General features: G+C 46.9%; 1 protein-coding gene across 1 annotated transcript; it reads right to left on the bottom strand.

Annotated features, from left to right (window-relative positions):
• Nucleotides 1-1,202: 1,202 nt before the first annotated feature.
• On the bottom strand, nucleotides 1,203-20,196 carry AKAP1 (A-kinase anchoring protein 1). The gene is made up of 10 exons (XM_007949643.1): nucleotides 18,561-20,196; nucleotides 15,795-15,928; nucleotides 13,584-13,710; nucleotides 12,819-12,946; nucleotides 10,846-11,023; nucleotides 9,164-9,314; nucleotides 8,627-8,694; nucleotides 2,152-2,225; nucleotides 1,869-1,931; nucleotides 1,203-1,277 (listed from the first exon to the last, which is right to left on the bottom strand). The coding sequence occupies exons 1-10, from the start codon at nucleotides 20,194-20,196 to the stop codon at nucleotides 1,203-1,205; spliced, it is 2,634 nt and encodes an 877-aa protein (XP_007947834.1).
• Between the last annotated feature and the right edge of the window lie 1,288 nt (nucleotides 20,197-21,484).

The raw sequence follows: 21,484 nt of genomic DNA on the forward strand, positions 1-21,484 counted from the left end.
ATGGGTCTCCTCTTTAGATGTTGCTGTTTGGAGGCACGTGTGTGCACCACGACACAAACAACTATCCCTTATACTCTCATCTTTTTTGCCACTGAAGAAATGGACGCAAAGCTATAGTTTATATAATCCAAGATTTATATAAGTTATAGAAGTTACTTATTTTTTAATTGCACAACGCTGAAGCCAGTCTAAAAAAAAAGAATCACAAACACCACTGCAAGGTAATTCAATGAGTTGCATTTTTACAAATTTGTACAGCAGAAAATTCCTCAGTCACAATTCTATGCCATACAGCCACAGCATCCGGTCCGCAGGGAGCCTGCGGGAGAGGAGCAGGGGAGCAGCTGGGATGACAGCCGTCCTCAGCAGAGTTCTACTTACACATGACGTCAGTGTGGAAGAATCTTGAGTTCCCTTTGTTCTCCAGTGCATCGTGTACAAAATATTCCATTTTTTTTAAACATATATTTACAGAGTTTGCACAGATAGAAAATGGTTACAAATTACAACCAGGCTTGGCAGGATAACAGGTCGACCCTCTTCCCCCCAGAGATCAAGGCTGGAGGTGTAATGATTACATCCTATTTACACCTCCATTAAAAAACTTTGTGTTCCCAGAGGTCTAGATCAAGTTTATAAAAGATGATTAAAGGCTATAGTTCATTTACATGAAGCTACATAGTAATTGATATCAATCATCCACAGTTCATGTCTTGCTCCCTGAAGGCAGAAGCAAGGTTCTGAAGTAAAAGAAACCCTGCCGAGCAAGCAACACACATTGCTTTGCCTCTGCCAAGAGCAAAAATACCACCGATTGGTTGGTTGGTCGGCTTTTTCTTTTTCAGGGGGGAGGGGGTGGAAGGAAGAAGGGGAGAATGGAAGGCTGGATGGTGGAGGAACAGAACAACCAAGCTGAGGTTGTTCTTCAACTTTTTTTTTTTTTTTTTTTCAGGAGTTTAGAAACAGGTTAAGCCAACTGGCTTGTCAAACACCATCTTATGGCTGTGAAAAGAACAGAGTTCTCTCCTTTTCTTAGAGATCAAATGTCTTCTCAGTATAGGACTATGGTATGGGGAAAAAGAAAAAAAAGACTTCCTGGGGAGGACATTTTGTTATTCTGATGTAAAGTCTTTGCCTTGAGTGCCAAGCTCAATCTTAACAGTGCAAAAAAGACTCCAACAGCAGCTGTTTGGGGAGTGAGGTCAAAGGCTTGTGTAGCTGCTGTCTACCCACTGCGCAAGTCCTCTCTCCACCAGCCACCGGTTTATCAACACCACCTAGAAGAGAGAGTCCCCTTGAGAGCTTTGCCCATGGCACCTGGGGCAAATCCTCAAGCCAACATGGGGTGTTAGTCTTACAATTCCTGACAGGTATCACTAACTACAGGCTTACAAGGGTAACCAGGGTGGGGTGGGCATGACTCATTTTTCTGGGCGAGCAAGGTTATTTACTTAAATGTTCTTTTGGCCACTTTGACATGAGGACGGGCTTTTCAATATGCTGAAGAAATCCAAGCTACGAAGGATAGAAAAATGTGACGGAAAGAAGGCCCAGGAAGGTCTAGTAGCAGAGTTTCTCACCCCCAGCACCACTGACATTTTGGGTTGGACCATTCTTTGCAGCACGTGGCTGTCCTTTGCACTGTAGGATATGTCGTAGCATCCCTGGCCTTTACCCAGTAGGATGCCACTAACACCTCCCCAGTTGTGACAACCAAAACTGTGTCTAGACATTGCCAAACATCCACTGGGGGGCATGGGTCTATAGTCACATCCTCTTATTAGGTCAAGTACCAATGCCAGGACCAGATTCCAATCAACTCTGTACTACTCATCAGTACCTCAGGAGGAAAAAGAAACAGAACTTACTTCATCTCCAACCACACTCCACAGCTGAATCAGAGGGAGGCCAGTTGAACTGTAACTTGTCACCTAGAGGATGGGGGAAAAAACAAACAACCCAACCCGTCACCAAGCATGTTTTAAAGCTGGGGAAGCTCATGCGCCATGTCCCTAAAGAAGCTGAACCCAGGGCCCTAGCAGCAGGGAGGTCCGCTCCAAGAAGCCCAGATACTAAACAAGCAAAGCAAAGGGAGGCACTGAGGAAGTGAAGCAGGAGGCTCCTCAGGCAGACCCCACCCAGCCCACCCACCTGAGCAAGCAGGGCTGTGTTTCCGGTCATCTCGCTCATAGCTGCATCTGCTTCAGGTGAGAAGTGCTCATCATCTTTAGAAGAAAAAGCAGCATTTAGACTTTCACCAGGACAAGGCATTCTCATCCCCTACACAACGTTCAGACATATTCCAGGTAGAATCTTCAGACCTTGCAGTGGGACCTGAGAACTTCATTTGGGAGAGTTACCTGTCAAAGTACAGAGCTCAGGCCTCCACATGACTCCAACTGAGTAAACTCAGGGTCCCTCCTGCTTGCTACCCACTGGGGGACAGAGGAACAAAAGGGACACAAACCCAGGCTTCATGAGGCAATGAGGCAATGGAAATGTTACTACCACTACATGCTTGGGTGCTACCTGCGCTGAGCACTACAAGATGACATAAGTGTTAGCTTCCTTTTACAGGTGAGCACACTGTATGGGTCATTCCACAATATGAGATGACATAAGCGTGACACTCCTTTTATAGGTGAGAACACTTGCAACAAAGGTTGATCACCCAAGGTCAATCAGCTTTCAGAGTGGTGGAGGGAAAATTCGAGCCTAAGGAATGGGCCCCACAGCCCAACATGGGCAGTCACTAGAGAGTAGGCAGGGCAGTGGAGGCAGCATGCTGCTATGTGGGGTGTCATAAAGTTATGTACAAGAACACACCCAAGGCAAGAGATGGTGAGGGAGGAAGAGGCAGGCGTTGAAGACAGTCTGGGAAAGTCTTACAGAGTATTTTAGCTCAGCTTGGATGGATTGTTAAGATGGATAGACCATGAAGAGGAAGGTTGGGCAATAAAGGAAAACCAAATGTGGGCCATGCCCCGGTTTCTCTCTGATGAGACTCCAGATAGACTGTAGTGTCTCTCATGCACTTAATCACTTTGACAACCAAAAAGATGAGAAAGGGCAAACCTGGGGAGACAGAGGTGGAATGAACAAACTACACCTACAAATACAAAATTCCTATGGCTGCTACTTGTCGATCATCTTCTACATACCGGTTCCTAAATTTATGTATTTTTATAGCTATCCTGAAAGATAGCCTAACAACAACAAAAAACCTACTGGCACCAAGTTGATTTGCACTCATATAGACCCCATGTGTTACAGAGTAGAACCACTCCACAGAGTTTTCTTGGCTGCCATCTCTGTTGAAGCAGAATACCGGGCCTTTCTTTCATGGTGCTGCTGCGTGGGTTCTAACCACCAACCTTTAGGTCAGCAGTCGACTGCAATCCGTCTGTGCCACCCAGAGACCTTGAAAATAATGTAGGTACCATCCCCATTTTCCAGAGAGGGAAACTGAGGCCAAGTAATATGCTCACCACTAGTCTGTCAGTTTGTCATAACACGGCAGCTCATGTGTTGCTGGGATGCTGGAAGCTATGGCACTGATACTTCAAATACCAGCAGAGTCACCACGGTGGACAGGTTTCAGTGGAGCATCCTGACTAAGACAGACTAGGAGGGAGGACCTAGAAATCTACTTCCAAAAGGAAACTGACTGTGAAAACCTGTCTGATATAATGTCAAAAGATGATCTCTCAGTTTGAAAGGTGCTCCAACTGTGACTGAAGAACAGTTGCCACCTCAAAGGACAGTCGATCTTAATGACGTGGATGGAGTAAAGCTTTCAGGACCTACATTTGCTGATATGGCACAACTCAAAATGAGAAGAAATAGCTGTAAACATCCATTAATAATCACAACGTGGAATGCATAAAGATTGACATCCTAGACCTAAGTGAGCTGAAATAGACTGATGTTGGCCATTTTGAATCAGACAATCATATGGTCTACTATGTCAGGAATGAAAAATTAAAGAGGAAAGGTATTGCATTCAATGTCAAAAAGAACATTTTAAGATCTATCCTGAAGAACAACATATCAGTGATGGGATAATACCATGTCCCTGTAAGGAAAACTAGTTAATAAGACTATTAACTCAAATTTATGCACTAAATACTAATGCCAAAGATGAGAAAATGAAGATTTTTACCGACTTCAGTCTGAAATTGATCAAACATGTAATTAGGATGCATTGATAATTACTGATGATTGGAATGTGAAAGAAGTAAACAAAGAAGTATCAGTAGTTGGAAAATATGGCCTTGTTGATAGAAATTATGCTGGAAATCACAGGACAGAATTCTGCAAGACCAACAACTTATTCATTACTATATCATCAGTGAGAACAAGGCAAGGGGCCGAACGTGGAATAGAGCATCAACTGCTAACATGCAAGTTCAAATTGAAGCTGAAGAAAATTAAAACAAATCCATGAGAGCCAAATTATGACCCTGAATTTAGAGACCATCCAAGAAAAGATTTAACACACTGACTACTACACTATACACCAGACAAGCTGCAGGATGACATCAAGGACATTACACATGAAGAAATCAAAACGCCATTATAAAAAGAAAGAAAAGACCAAACTTGATGTCAGAAGAGACTCTGAAACTTGTTCTTGAATGTAGACTAGCTAAAGTGAAAGGAAGAAATTATGATGTAAAACAAGCTGAACAGAAGGCTTCAAAGGGCAGCTGAAGACGACAAAGGAAAGTATTATAGTGAAATGTGTAAAGACCTGGAGTTAAAAAACCAAAATGAAAGAACACACTCAGTATATTTTAAGCTGAAAGAAATGAAAAAAAAAAATTCAAGCCTAAAGTTTCAATACTATGGACTCTACGGGCAAAATACTGAATGATGCAGGAAGCATCAAAAGTAGATAGAAAGAATACAGTCAGTGTACCAAAAAGAATTGGTCGTATAATAAAAGATGCGAATATATCCAATCAAGAAATCCAACGAACCCCAAACAGGATAGACCCTAAAGAAAAGCACCCAGACTTATCATCATCAGACTCACCAAAACCAAAGACAAAGAAAGAATCATGACCAGCATGGGAAAAATGAAAAGTTACCTACAAGGGGCAATCAGTAAGACTAAGCTCGGATTTCTTGACAGAAACCATGTAGGTGAGAAGACAATGGGATGGTATATATAAAACCCTGAAAGAGAAACATTTCCAACCAAGAATTATGTACCCAGCAAAATTGTCCCTCAAATATGATGGTGAAATTAGGACATTTCTAGATAAGCAGAAATTAAGGGAATTTGTTAAAACCAGACCGACCTTACAAGAGATACTAAAGGGAGTCCTTTGGACAGAGAATTAACAACAACAAACAACTGACCATTAACATACATGATGACATAACCTAGAAACCAACCCAGTTATAAAAATATCCAAAGTAAATAAGCCTACAAGATTGTAAACAGGGAACCAGAGATATCAATTGACGAACGAAGACAACTACAAACCAAAAAGAGGGGAAAAAAAACTGTGTAGTTACAGAACTTCTAAATGGTAGGGAAGTTAAGACAACTACAAGGTAGGACGGACTGTTCTAAACTTGGGAAGAAATTATAAATCACAGGGTAACCTCAAAGAAAGATGATAAACCTTCATCTCAAAATTAAAAAGATGACCAGTACAAATATTTAGCAAATACTAAAACAATAGCAACGAAGGAAGTAGTAACATGATTCATAAACAAAACGAGCTCGCCACAGAAAATTAAATGGAACAAAGAAATCAGCACCACGAAAAAGCACATAACAAAATGACAGCAACAAATTCATATGTGTCAATAATTACATATCTGACAAGGGACTTATCTCTTAAATTTATAGAAAACTCCAACACCTCAACAATAGAAAAATTAACAATCCAATTAAAAAATGGGCAGAAGACATGAATGAACATGAATGAACCAAAGAAGATATTCTGGCTACCAGCAAATACATGAAGAAATGGCCATCAGAGAGATGCAAACCAAAACAACGAGATACCATCTCACCCCAGCACTAACAGCAAAGTTCAACAACACAGAAAATGGCAGATGCTGGCTAGGATGTGGAGAGACTGGGACTCTCATACACTGCTGGTGGGGCTGTAAAATGATACAAGCACTGTGGAAAACAGTATGGTGATTCCTTAAAAAGCTGGAATTAGAAATACCATTTGACCCAGCAATCCCATTACTAGGCATATGTCCCTAAAGAAATGAGAGCCAGGACAAGAACAGACATATGCACACCCATGTGTGTTGCAGCACTATTTACAATAGCAAAAAGATGGAAACAACCAACGTACACATCAACAGAAGAACAGATAACCAAACTGTGGTACATACACTCAATGGAATACTATGCAACCCTAAAAAATAATGTAGAATCTACAAAACCCCACACATGGATGAATTTGGAGGGCATTATGCTAAGTGAAAGAAGTCAATTACAGAAAGACAAATATTGTACTAGCTCATTATTGTAAAAAGTCAAAGAAAAGTTTATATATGGAAGGGAACTTTCCCTTACTGAGGTGGGAGAGGAGGGGAGGGGACACTGCAAACAAAAAAAAGCATTGACTTTTGTCAGTTTAGTTTTGTGTATTTCACTGTACATAAATTATATTTCAATAAAATGCATTTAAAAAAAAATTAGTCAATGTTCAACCATTTCAGGAAGTAGCAATTGATCAAGAAACTGATGTTATTGAAAGAAAACGTCTAAGGGGCACTGAAGGTATTGGTGAAAAACAAGGCTCCAGGAATTAACAGAGTACCAACTGAGATGGTTCAACAAACAGATTCAATGCAGGAATCATACACTTTCTATGCCAAGAAATTTGGAAAATATTACCTGGCCAAATGATTGGAAGTGATCCATATTTGTGCCTATTCCAAAGAAAACTGATCCAACAGAATGTGAAAATTATCAAATAATATTACTAATATCACACTCAAGTACAATTTTGCTCAAGATAATTAAAAAATAGCTGCAGCAATACACCAACAGAAAACTGCCAAAAATTCAAGCCAGATTCAGAGGAGGACATGGGATGAGGGATTATCGAGGCTGATGTCAGATGGATCTTGGCTGAAAGCAGAGAATACCAGAAAGATGTTTAACTGTGTCAGAGGCATTTGACTGTGTGGATCATAACAAATCATGGGTAAAGATGCAAAGAATGGAAATTCCAGAACACTTAATTATGCTCATGAGGAATCTGTACATAGATCAAGAGGCAGTCTTTGGAACAGAACAAGGGAGTGCCACATGGTTTTAAAATCAGGAAAGATGTGTGTCAGGATTCTATCTTTTCACTACACTTATTCAATCTGGATGCTGAGCAAACAGTCCAAGAAGCTAGAGTATATGAAGAGTGCAGCATCAGGACTAGAGGAAGATGCAAAAGTCAGATGACACAACCTTGCTGGCTGAAGGGGAAGATGACCTGAAGCACTTACTGACGAACATCAAAGACTACAGCCGTCAATGTGGATTACACCTCAACATACAGAAAACAAGTTTCCTCACACTGGCCCAATAAGCCACATCACAATAAATGGAGAAAAGACTGAAGCTGTCAAGGATTTTACTTTACTTAGATCCACAATCAACACCCATGGAAGCAGCAGTCAAGAAATCAGACAAATACTGCAATTCTGCTCCAAAATTGTTTTTAAAGTGTTAAAAAGCAAAGAAGCCACTTTGAATACTAAGGTGCGCAACCCAATCCATGGTATTTTCAATTGCTCTTATGCAGGAGAAAGCTGGACAGTCAATAAGGAAGACCAAAGAATAATTGGTGCCTTTGAATTATAATCTTCTTTGAAGAATACCAGAGTACTATGGATTTCCAGAAGAACAAACAAATCTATCTTGGAAGAAGTACAGCCAGAATGTTCCTTACAAGTGTGGATGGCAAGACTACCTCATGGACTTGGGACATGTTATCAGACAGCACCAGTCGCAAGAGAAGGACATGATGCTTGGTAAGGTAATGGGTCAGAGAAAAAGACAAAGACCGTCAGTGAGAAGGCTTAACACAGTGGTGGCAACAACAGACTCAAGCGTAGCAACAACTGTGAGGACGGCACAGGACCAGGCAATGTTTTGTTCTGTTGTACACAGGTCACTAGGAGTCAGAACTGACTCGACAGCACCTAACAACAACAGGCCTCTTCCAGCAATACTATCACAGTCTGGAACCCTGGACATGGTGTTCACATGGTCGCTACCCATGTCCCAAAGGAGCTGTGATCCACCTGAGCAGAGCTCAGAACAGAACCTCAGTGCTTGACCTCAACTATAGCTGCTAAGACACTGGGTCTTAACTGTTCTGGAAAGTGCCTTTATTTTAGGAGCATCTCGAAGTTGGAGACACATGTGAAGTCTATAGCAGTGGTCCTTAATGGGTGGTCCTGGGACCAGCAACATCAGCATCACCTGGAAGCTGGTTAGAAATGCAAGTTCTCAGGCCCACCTGCCCTACTCAATCAGAAACTCAGAATGTGAGTAGTCTGTGTTTACAAAAAATAAGAATCACTGGCGCAAAATAGGAAGACCTGCCCTCAACCCATCCCCATCAGAGGCCCCACCTGTTACCTGACAGGGGCATCACACTGTCCAGAAGGACTTCTGCTCCCTGGAACGGGAGAGTCACAAAGTCTGACCTGTGAAGGCAAGAAGGGAGCAGTTTAACATGGACTTAATGACCCCACTCCAGGCTGGTATCTATCTTTCACTTAGCACAGTGGCAACTACAATGCAGGACAGGTACAGCACACCCACTCAGGAGGGGGGACTTACCAAGGAGAGGGGTCCCCTGCCTGTAAGCTGGACCTAAGAGCAATTTCCTTCATCAAATTCCCAAAAAGGAGCCCTCTCCTTTGACATGGGATACTGGGGATACTCTTTCACAAGATAGGCTTTTCTACATAGTTCATTTCTGCTAAAGAAAGCAATTCAAGTTTGTTTGTATCAGACTCAGCAGCGAGCAGACAGCAGGAAGGAAAAAAAGTCCATTCCCCAGGCTTGGTGACACAGCACAGAGCAGCTGTGCAGGAATCACACATTCTACAGCAAGCTAGGCCTGCCGTTAGCCAGCCAGCCTGCCTGTCTGCCTGGGGAGTCTCGGCTCACCTGATTTGCCGGAGCACATCTACCTTCACCCGCTTATATCCACCATAGTCCACATAGCGAATCTCGACTTCACTGGTCTCCTCGTAGGAGGCAACCACCTGGGCTCGCCACCAGGCACCGTCTGCACCAGGAGCAGCGCAGATCACCGCTACTGCAGGACAGGAAGAGAAGTGTGTTGACACATCTGGCCTGCATGATTACTGCTACTCCCCCCCCCCCATCCATATTCCTTCTCAGAGGCCTGCACCTCCTTGGGGCAGAGGGTAGGAAAAACAGTGAGTCCCCACATAGCCTCCCAGAGCCTAGGACTAGCCAATGGGAGACCTGGGCATGGGACCTTCAGCCTGGCATGTATGGCACCCCCAAAGCTATCCAAACCAAGAAGCACACAATCTGGATCCATTTATACTCTGAAACTTATGGAAGCCTGAAGTAGCTATAGATGAAACAGGAACAAAATAGAAAACCTGGGGAATGGGGATAGGGCCAGCCCTACATTGTTACAAGGAAATCCCTGAAACAATCAAGAACCTGGAAGGGTAGTAGATCTCAGTGGCCTGGCATCTAAGGCCTGCTTTAGCCCATGACAACTCAGATGGAGGGACTGACAGAGGGGACCCTGAGGCCTACACTCCCCTCCAGCATTAGCCTCAGGAAGGTGCCAAGAGCACTGCACTGAAGCTTGAGCAGCCAAGGCCAGAGTGCAAGTGCCCCAAAGGGTCACCAACCCACATGCTATGGCAGGAGAGACGATGGCAGATGAAAATATGGGTAAAGGTCACCCCTAGCCACTGCCCCAGGCCTGCTGAGACAAGGGCCTGTGACACAGGGCTGAACACACTGGTTGCGCATCCCTAAGCAGGGCCCCTGGTACAACCCTCTCTTGCCCTCCAGTTCCGTCTTTACTACTGGGTTGAGGTGGTCTTAGAGAATCCGATGAAAACTAAATCCTTATTCCTCCAAAAGAAAAACCATACAAAACGCTACATAGAATTTTAAGAGATTTTTTCTGATGCCCTGAAGCTCATCAAGGGGCTCCAGGTAAAAAGCCAAGACTCCTGATGGGGGAGGATGAAAAGACGGTATAATACTCAATCCCCATTGACAGGGCACACAGGTAACAGCAGCAGAGGATGGGCTCTGGATTTGACCTGGGTCTGGATCCCGGCACCTGCTCAGGTATCACTTGGGCTAGTCACTTGGCTTCAGAGGCTCAGTTTTCTCATCTGTCAAGTGGAGATGACCCAACCCACTGTATAGGTTTGGTGGGTTTAGAAAACTTTGATAGGAAGCAGGTGGGAATATAACCGCACATGAATCAAATGCTTTACATGTAATAAAAACCTTACTTCCTGGGGCAAGTGGGTACCAACTCCACTTAACTTGTGGAGGTATTAAGTAGCAGAGCTGGTTTCTCAATTCAAGTGTCAAGATTCCACTCCAATCCCACCACCCCATAAGCCAGTAAAAACACTGGCTTTGGCTAGAGAGGAAATTCAGCCAGCATGACTCTATACCAATGGCAAAAATCCAGGGGAAGCTGTGTCCATGAAGGATCCAGAAGAGTCTCCTTCAGTTCAAGATCAAGGGCAGAACAGGCAACCCCCAGACCTTCTCCCCTAGCCTGGCCAGAGCCCATGTCTCAGGGCTGCCCCCAGCCCAGGCCCCCAAAGAGCACTTACTTTCTACTGGAGTGGGCAAGGTGGGGGTCCCGGGCTGAGAGTAGCAGAGGTACATCTGTTGGTCCAGACTGCGCAGCGCATGGAAGGTAGGATGTGTGTGCTGCTGCACAAACAGGTGCCCGGCATTGACCTGATTGACCACGATCACCTCCACAGTGATGCCATTGGGGAGCATGAGCTGTGAAGAGGACGGGGAAGGCAAAGGAGCTGCTGTTAACAACCCTTCTCTGCCCAGGGGTGCAATCAGCTCTGGGGCTCCAGGGCCAGACTCTGAGCTAGTTCATTTTTGAAAAAGGCATGGCAACCCAAAACAACACGGCACCCAGGTGACAAAACCTCAAGGAAATCTACTCTGAATGTGAAAGGGTTTGACACCATTGTGGCCCTTGTCCTGCAATACCATGAGTAACCATTAGAGGCATCCTCACCTCAGGGCCGGGCAGAGAGGCTCCCAGCAGATACCCAGCACTCAGGAGCCAGGGGTGGATGCAGTGTTGGGTCTCATGCTGGCTTGGCCAGGGTCCGTCCAAAGCTGCCCCTCCCTCCCACCTTTCTTGATGAGTCTGTAAGACCCAGGGAGGGTAAATGTGAATTAGGTGGTCACTGAGAACAAGGGGTCAGAGAATGAGGGTAGGCAAGCAACAGTCTGTGTCATACTTGCTCTTCTTCCTACTGCTTGCTTCCCTTCTGTCCCCTAAGTCCTGCTCCTCTTCTCTAAGCTCCAGACATCACCCCCAACTCACTGTCCCTTTGGGATTTGGAATAAAGATATGCTCAGTGGTTGGCCCCAGGAAGAAGCCAACATTGTTCTCTAAAGGACTGTCCTTAGACATTAGATTTCTGGATGCCAAGCTACCAGTAACAGCTAGGAGCTGTGGACAGGGTAGGGCGTCTATTCCACCTTCCAGCCAGTAGCCACAGAGAGAAGAGCCTCTGCTAAGAGCACAAGAACCAGCACAGCCTTCCCAGCCCTGCTGGTGGACAGCATCTGGGCCCTCCTCTCCAGTCCCAGAAAGCCCAGCAGAGTACAAGGGAAGGAACCCATACTAAACGCTCACTTTTAAAAACTCAAGAGTAGAACTAGAGCCTCCTGGGAAAAAAACTTCCACATAATCTCAGGAGTGAAGCGTGGAATGGGGTTCAGTCCACTTCCAAACAGCCACAGGCAGGAAGGGGACAGTCCAGCCCTCCCCTATGGTACAAGGGTCTGGAGTGGGAGGAGAATACCCAACTTAAACAAACTCCAGGAGAGTGGTTTTCTTGGAGCAGGGCATTCAGCCCATTTGTATGAAATGCAATTGTCTTTGGGCCCCAGAGCCTTGCTTGCAATTCTATTCGCAGTGAGACGAGGTCCAACCAGTGCCCAGCATCCTGCAGGGTCCAAAACATGGGGGCCCTCAAGATGTCAACTTCCACCCCACCCTGGGTAACCTCCAAAGAGCCACCCTGCTTCCTGGGCCTGGTGGTGGTGTGAGGGGGGATGTGCTCTTCTTTACAACCTAGGTATCTCCTGGGGAGGGGGAGGGGGAAGGAAATCCTTCACCAGTGCCACTATGAGGCCCGGCTTGACTGGGAAAAAGGAACAGGACCGACGCATCACAAGCCCCACCCAAGCCCACTCTGGTGGGTCCCACCTAGGTGGTGAACCTGGATAAACAGCAGCCCCAAGCCAGTCTGGACACATGGTCTCCTGGCTGGACAGAATCCTTTCCAGGCAAATGTCTAGAAAATGCAAAGGCGGTCCAGGCAGCAGAGCTGGGAAAAGTCACCCTTTCAAAGGGACCCACCCAGCACTGCACTCCCCACCCCCAGGCTGTTGGCAGAACTGACCATTGGAGGCCAGAGGTGAGAGGGCACAGCAGTGGTGAACGTGCAGTTGGCCTTCTTGACCCATAGTCTTAGGAGTTTCTTGCTGAGTTGGGTTTGGAGGGCAGGGGCATGAGAAGCCCTGATGACACTGGGGCCATGCTCACCCAGGAGGTCATTGGTAGAGAAGGCAGTGCCAGTGAAGGCAGTGGGGGCGCGTAGATATTGGTGAGGTTCAGCTCTTTGAACTTCTTCCCAATCAAGTTCAGCGCTTTGTCCACATGATGCTGAGATCCTAAATGGAGGAAGAAGAATTGTGGGGTTAGGGATGTGGGCAGGGTAATCACCATGGGTGAAAGAAACTTCAGAGCAAAACAAACTCACTAAGCTCCTCCCTCAACACACACACACGCGCGCGCGCGCACAACCTGTCCTAGAGTTCAAGAGCCGTTTCCAGGGCACAAAATGCTCAGCTATGCCTTAGAAAAAAGGCATCTAAAGAAGCTCAAACACCTGATCACCTTTCAGATGATCCCTGTGCCACTAGGGTCTGTGGTTTGAGTGTACAAAAGGCTAGCCAGGAGAGAAGGCTGGTCCTCGCCGACCACAGAGGGGACTCACGCGCGGTCCTTCTGCTCTGTGAGGGGCCGTGTCAGGAGCAGGCACTGGCAATCCAGGACCCCTGCCCCACCTATCCAAGGGCTTGCTTCTCTCCTGCCCAGCAGACCTGGTGGGGAGGGGATTTGAGTCTCCTCCAAGCAAGTGAATAGGTAAGAGAACTGAAGGGATGCACCTAACTCACCCTTCACCTGGGATGAGAAGCAAGGCTTTCTCTTCAGAGGCTTAGACTCCTAGCACTTGGGGCTCAAATGCTTTCATTTATGTGAATTTTAGGTAAGAAAACTAAACACAGCACAACAGTGACCACTGACCTTCTATGTGGCAGATCTGGATGTTCTGGGTGTAGGGCAAGGTTGAAATGTAGATCTTGGCACCAGATGTTTGCTTCAGAAAACTCACATACCGCCCCTGCTTGCCAATTAGCCGACCAACTAAGTGCTTCAGGAGAGAAAAGAGAGAATACGGTTAAAGATCCACCTTTGTTTTAAGCAAGGTCAAGGTAAGATTTTTTTATTAACTTGATATTTCAGCAAGTATCTGCCAGGTACTGTTCCAAGCATTTACAGAGCCATTAAAAAAAAAAAAAAAAAAAAAACCCAAGCTGCTATCAAGTTGACTCTGATTCACGGTGACCCCACATATGTCAGGGTAGAACTGTGCTCCACAGGGTTTTCAATCATTGATTTTTGAAAACAGATCATCAGGCTTTTCTTCCAAGGTGCCTCTGAATGGACGTGAACCTCCAACCATTCAGTTAGCAGCCAAACACACTAACTGTTCACACCACCCAGAGACTCCACATTTACTCATAGAGCCTCTGAAACAGGGAAACAAAACCAGAGAGGCTCAATAACTTGTCCAAGGTCACACAGCAACTAAGCATATGAACTTGACTGGCTGACTTCAGGAGTTCTGACCCAGGCCCAGAAAGCTGCAAAGCCAGCATCAACTCCAAAACCTACACTATGAGAAGTTCCAGCCAGCACAAGGGTCAGTTTTTAACTCCACACTGAACCTCCCCCTCAAGTCTGCTCAGGTCCAAAGATAAAACCAAGTCTCACTGTCGAAAAGTCGATTCTGACTCAATAGCGACCCTGCAGGACAGAGCAGAACTGCCCCACAGTTTCTAAGGTTGGAATCTTTACAGAAGCAAATTGCCACATCTTTCTCCTGCAGAGCACCCAGTGGGCTCAAACCGCTGACCTTTCACTTACTAGCCAAGCACTTTAGCTACTGTGCCACCATGACTCCTTCCAAAGATAAAGGTGTTCAATCTGAAAATAAAGGTGTAAGAACCCCTGGGCTCCTGCTGCCAGTTCACAGCAGGCTGGAGCCTTCAGCAAATATAGACAGAGAGGCATGCAGAAATGCCCAGTGTGCCAGAGTTCAAGGCCATTAGAAGAAGCCAGACTTAGCCATGATGTAAGACAAGCTCCAAACGATCCCAAACGACCCCCACCCCCAGCTGAACTTCTAAGGACATGGTCCCTCTCCATCCAGTGCCTGCCTCACATGTGCCCTTTGCAACTATGGAAAGAAGAGGTCAGGACTGCTAACGGGGTCACCAAAGAAGACATGGACAAGGGAGCCAGTAATACCAGGTCAAAACAGCCTGCCTGACCCGGAGTTCAGAGCAAGCCAAGTCCCCACTTCAGGAGGGAGCTGTGCAACCTGCCAATCAATTATGTCTGAGCTCCAGAGACAAACCTAAAGATCAAACTGAAAAAAAAAAAAAAAAATTCAAACTAGTGAGCTGTAAGTTATAACAGCAAGAAGCCGGAAACCACTTAAGCACTCTGGAATTAGGGACTGGTGGTGTAAACTGACATTCATACAATGAATTATGCAGTAAAATTACACTTTCAACGAATAATATAGGAAAATTAAATTGTTAAATATTTAAAAGCATTAATTAAAATGACATTAAACTCAGTTTTGCTTAAAAAACCACAGGGTGCACGATGAGAAGAAAATAAGCCTTAACCGTCACTCTCAGGGGTAGGGTTAGAGCTGCCTTTTATTTTCCTCATACATTTCTATACTTCTCAAGTTCTCTAAATATGTATTTTGCTCTTCTCAATTATAAAATACACTTTGTATCTGAGCTGCCACCAGCTGCAGGCCTGAGCAGAGCACAGGGAAAGGCTCCCCCTGGCTGCCCCACACACTCTCGGTCTGGCTTTTGCTGGCATTTCCAAACAGGGAACAGAGCTGAGCCCAACCACACACAAGCAAAGCCCACAGGGGAGATCAGCAGACCCGTGACTCTGCAGAGGACACAAATAAGATACTCCTGAAGGCAGCTGGTGGAATTCCATTTGTTAAGAAGCTCTCAGAACCTTAGCAAAGTACAGTGTTCCTTTCCCTCCTTGCGTTCGGCTCACTCGGGGGGCGGGGGGGCCTCCTTCTGGTTTCCAGTTCATCCTTGGGCTCCCTCCCCTTAAGTCTCTGAGCCAGCAGGAACTTGGAGTCTGTCCCTGCAGTGGCGGCACTTGGCCAGCAGGAATGCTGGGGGCCCTTACCTTTGGCACCTCGATCTCCCAGATGATGAGGTCGACCTTCTTGGGGTCAGAGCCTGCCTGGGCACTGTGGAAATCATCGGTCTTCCTGAGACTATAGCAGCTATCCACTGAGTCCATGCTGTTCCCATCAGAACCTGCAGGGGAGGAAGAGCCCGGCACACACACACAGGCACCAGCTCAGAGCAGCCAACACCACAGAACTTCCCAAACTCACGTTCCCGGGAGGCCCCCACCCCACACCCCCTCCTCAAGCTTGGCAGGTGACTGTCAACTCACAGTGTAGAAAGATCAGAACCACCCCAATGAAAGGAGTACTGGGGGTGTAGATACACCTAATTTTAGCCTGTCACTTACAGTCCCTACTTACTTCATTGGCAGCCTCGCCCAGCCACAGCTGCTGGAGCAGAGACAAGTGGTGAACTCTGTGCCCAGGGAAGGGGAGTCCATGGGGTAGGGAGAGGGGGGACAGGCAACAGCAGGCCTGCATGGCCCCAGGAGATAGCTATGTGATACAGGCCTTGACAGACTGCTTACAACTGTTTCAACATCCTCCCAACTATCCCAGCCACAGACCAGGGGTCTCCAGTCCCTGAAGCCCCAGGCCTGTGCTCAGAGGTGGTGGCCTCTAGCCAAGCGGAATTAAGACAGGGTCTTCACTGGCTTGTCTGAGACTGAGTCTCATCCCTGACCAGGCCCACTTCTCTGCTAGCAATGGACAAAGGAAAGGGGGGTTGCCTCCATTCCTTCTGCTGAGGCCTTACTTGGCTACCACTGAATGCTGATCAGAATTTACAGCTAGTCTTTGACCCCCTGATCAACAGACTGAGCTAAAGTGCGTTCCGAAGGGAATACTACAGGGGCAAGACTGCAGTGGCTTGGGCTGCTCCCAATGGCACTCTTGCTCAAGGCCACGCCAAGGGAGCCACTAGAGAAGAATGAGGTCCAGGCCAGCTTAGGAGAAGTGGCTTTGGCTTCCCTATGGACAATGCAAGAGCCAGAAATTAATCATTCCTGAGTCTCCACTAATTAGGTTATTTTCCACATGCTTTCTCTAAACCCTGGGCATCACCTTTCGCTAAGCAGTCAATGATCTATCTGTCTGGATGCAGGGGACTACAGCTGCAACAGATTCAGCTCCCAGCTAGCGAGAGCCACCTCTTCACAGTTCACCCCCTCCCTCCACTCCAGTAGCTCAGAACTGGCTTCACAGCAGGGAAACCCCTAAGAAGTCTGCCCCACCTGCTGGATGCAAAGTAGGCTGATGGGGGCTCCACTCATACGAGCCCCAGGACACCTCTGATGGCACCTGAGTGGCTGAGTACCATCTTAGGCCAACAGCAGGCTGTATCCAGAGCCAGCTTCCAGCTCCCTCAGCCTAGCAGCCCCTGGGCCCCTCTAAACATTAACCTCTGCATAAAGCAGGGATCACATGCGAATGAATGTAAGGCCTGAGCCTGGTGCCTGGCACATGCTGTGGACTCAAAAGATGTGATTGCCAGGCTTCTATCTGCCACCTTAAACCCCTCCCACCCAACATCATAGCTCAAATGCAGCCTTCCTTTCTGCTAAGCCTCACCTCAGAGGCCTTCACATGTGAGTAGCTACTACAGTTATTATGACAAGCCTGAGCTGCTTATTAAGTAAGCTGAAGGGGCAGCAGGTAAAGGCGAATTCCTTTGTGCTTTCTGAAGAGGGGAAAAAAAAAAAATCACCCATTTTAAGATGTATTTTTCTTTTACAAAAAAACCAAAATTTTAACATCCCTGAAGTTAGGTGTGCCTGACAGTCTCTGGCCTGTTACAATCAAGACTGGAAGCATTCTTTTCTTTCCAAGGTAAAGACATTGGTATCTTAATCAACAGTACCTCAGACGAGACGAAGTACACTGTATGGTATACACCAGATGCTCCTGAAAGGAGTATAATTCCCAAGAAAGGTTCCCAACCTTCCTGGAGCTGCCATGAGAGGGAAGGGCTCCAGGACAAACAAGTCAGAGACCCACGCAGTTATTGCGTGGCATCTTTCCACAAGATAAACAGAAATACCCCAGGGGTAGCCGCAAAGGCAGGGTCAGGAATTGCTGACCTGTAAGTTAGCGGTCTGAACTGTCTACGCTGGGGTCAGCACTCGAAAAACCCAGTGGACACTTCGTTACCAAAGTGCCCTTCTTTCCCGGGGGTGGCACTGCAGCTGCACAGAAAGAAAATGGCTGAGGCTCTCTGCGAAGGAATAGGTGACAGCAAACAACTCAGGAAAGCTTGAGCCTCCCACAAGGATTCAAAGCTGTGGCCATTCTTTGGGCACTTACCCTGTGAGAGCTTCTGGAGAAGGAAAGCAGTGAAGACATGGGAATAAGCACATGATTAAAAGGAAAGAAGCCATTATAAAAAAAACTTATACCCATACTTGGCACTCAAGGGCAATCAAGCTAAAGAGGGCTCTCCATGAAAAAAACCATTAAGAGATTGGCATTTAAAAGAGGAAAAGAGGCATGCCTACACTAATCAGCAACCTCAACTTTAAGCCGGGGAGTAGGGCTGGGGAGGGTTACTGGCTGCCATACCCAGTTACAGCTCCTATGGCTTTGGGGTTTCAGGGTCACCCACCAGCTCTATGCTGCGTGCTGACTCTCCAGCTGACCGGGACAAGGAATTGAAGAGCATCATTTCTTTGCTGCAGAAGTCAGAAAGGTAGACCAGCAGCCTTTCCCCACTGGACAGAGGGAATCCACCTGCTCCCTCATGTGAATACCCAAGACCCTCCTACCTCCCGAATGGTCTGTTTCTGCATCCATGCTCCATCCATCCTCAGCCCCCAAGTCTGACAACTCCTCCTTCAGCACCCCATTGCTGAAGGACACAGTACTTTCTGGCAATGACGGGGTGATGTCCTTGTCCCTGGGGCTCGAGTTGGTGTCTGTGCAAGAGTCTTCGAGCCCTGAAGCGCTGGCAGAATCTGAGCACTGGCCCAAGAAGCCCACAGACGGGACACCCTGGCTGCTGTCTGACATGCAGGAGACACAGCTGGCTTCTTCCACCAGGATGTTTGCTTCATCTTGCGACTCTCCGACGGGGGTGGCCCGTGACAGGCAGGGGGCCAGGGAGATATGGTGCGCAGAGTTCCTGGGTGGTTTACTGTCCCTGGTGGGGCTGGACAGAGGGCTCTGTAGGCAGCTCACGTAGGTCTTTGGTGGGGACAGGTCCTCCTCTGCTGGTGGGTCTAAGGATGGCAGGGCAGCATCCAACATGCCCACGGCTGCCTCTGCCGTCGTCACAGTGGGCTCCACAGCGTCTTGTCCAAGGACAGCTTCCTGGCTGACCAGAGCACAGCTCTCCAGCTCTGGCCCTTGGAGCTCACTGTCCGAGGCCTGACATACCTGACCCATACCCTTGTCCACTGTGGTGGCCCGGACTTCTTCGGTTGCCTCCAAGATGACTTTGGAGATGATCTGGAAGGCTGCTTGCTCAAGCTTCTCATTTTTATCTGCCATCTCCCCTTTGCCCACTTCTCCTATGAGGTCTCCGTCCTGGGTCTTGTCACCTCTGACCCCAGGTGTTGGCACCTCCTCACCCTTTTCCAGCTTGGCATGAGCTGACTCAGGGAAGCTACTTAACAACTCCCCTACCGTATAATCTTCCTTCTGCACTGGCACAGCCCCCTGAGGCAAGCTGGTCTTTCCTTTCTCTTCCCCGCCTCCCAAAGGAGCCAGGCTGGGCACTTTGCTGCTCTCCAACTCAGAGTTATGCTCCTGGGACAACACACCTTCTTCAAGCGCATTCTCTCCCAACACTGCATCACCAGTGCCTTCTGCCCGCCCTACCTCCCTCACCTTCTCCCCAGGGCCACTTTTCTCTGCAGAATGACCCGGCCGGGCCCTCCCTGGCATCCTTCTGAACACAGGCTCTCGCTTACATACTTCGACTGCTTCGTGGGGGAACAGTACCCCTTTTGAGGATGAAAGGGGACACTCTAGAGGAATGGACTTTGCTTCATCACAAGTTAAGGGTAATTCCAGCTTTCCATTGTCATCTTTGCGTGTTCCTAGTCGAATTCTCATGTCTGTGGTGTTATGAATGCTGCCTGAGGACTCTGATCTACGAGCGATTTGATGTGCCCGCAGCAAGGCTGGGGGCTCCACAGAAGGCTTATTTATGGCGGACAGTTCATTTTCTGGTGGCTGTGTGACACTGGGGGGTGTTGACACGACTCTGGGACATGCATCTTCCACAAGGTGCAGTTCCTCAGTGGCAGGGTCTGGTCTTAGTTCCACAGCACTGGCCTGCACCTGCTTGCTATGAGTGCCAATGTGTTCTTTTTTACGAGAGAAAAACCACCACCAGCCAAGGAGTGCCAGCATCCCAGGCAATGCCAAGGGGAAAAGGGAACGGAACTGGATTGCCATCCTGGAGGCTTGAAGTTGTTATACCTAGGAAGAGCAGGAGAGGCAGAGAAGGAATAAAGTGAGCACCATGTAAGAGGGTATCAATGTGACTTCTTACCAAAGATGAAACAAGGGCTCTAAAGCCAGAGCTGTTTTTGCCCCCCTGCCCCCTTTCCTCCAAAAAAGAACATACCTCTCTACTCACATCCAGGCACTCTGGGTGATCCATTCGAGGTGGGTGGGTGGGAAGAAACAACTTCCCCTTCGTGCTCCCTAATTCATGCACACGCCTTTGAAATAAACTGACCTTTCCAAGCCCCTCCTTCATAGCTTCATATGCTAAATTCTCCTTATAGTCCCCTGAGGGGCTAGTTGTGTTTAAGTGTGTTTATTCTAAACTCCCAGTCATTTTTATCTGTTTAGGTGGCTCTGGAGCATTTTTAAACACCCATTCAATACAATGTACCATTCCCAATTATGTGAGAGTAGATTTTTATACAATGGATCTTGGATCCTGGAACACCAAATTTGCTCATCAATTCTAACAGGGTTTTTTTGTTTTGGTTTGGCTTGTTTTATTAGTAGATTCCTTGCAATGTCTTATCTGTGAAGAGAGATTTTACATTTCTTTCAGGATGGGAAAATTTTAATTTTTTTTAACCAATTGGTGCTCAAGTTTGGCTGCACATTAGAATCCCTTGGGGAAACTTAAAATCTCAAAGCCCAGGCCACACTCCAGACCAAGTCATCAGAATCTGTGGGCAGTCAAGTTTAAGAACCACTGCTCTATAACAAAGAAGCCCTTTGGTACAGTGGTTAAGTGTTCAGCTGCTAATCAAAAGGTTGGGAGCTTGGACTCACCAGCTGCTCTGCAGGAGAAAGATGAGCCAGTCTGGTTCCATAAAGATTACAACCTTGAAAACTATGGGGCAATTCTACTCTGTCCTATAAAGTTGCAATGAGTTGGATTCAATTCAACGGCAATGGGTTTTGCTTGGGGGTTATTCTATAACAAGTACTAAAGAAGTGGTAGATCACACAGAACATTTGCTTTGTGTTTAATGTCTTCTACACACAAAAAGGTAAAATAAAATAACCAAACTATTTGAGAAAGGGAAAAGTATGAAGGAGACAGGAGCTCTCAGGAATAGGGTGCCCATTGCCTGCTGTCAGGAAATCAAGTCTTACCAAACACCAAACCCAAATCCAGTGCTACTGAGTCAATTTTGACTCAATTCGGGTTACAGCAACCCAACAGGACAGAGCAGAACTGCATCATAGATTTTCCAAGGCTGCAAATCTTTCTTTC

This window comes from Orycteropus afer, unplaced genomic scaffold (genome assembly GCF_000298275.1).
Source record: "Orycteropus afer afer isolate SDZICR_OR568_19922 unplaced genomic scaffold, OryAfe1.0 scaffold00249, whole genome shotgun sequence".
Taxonomy (NCBI): Eukaryota; Metazoa; Chordata; class Mammalia; order Tubulidentata; family Orycteropodidae; genus Orycteropus; species Orycteropus afer.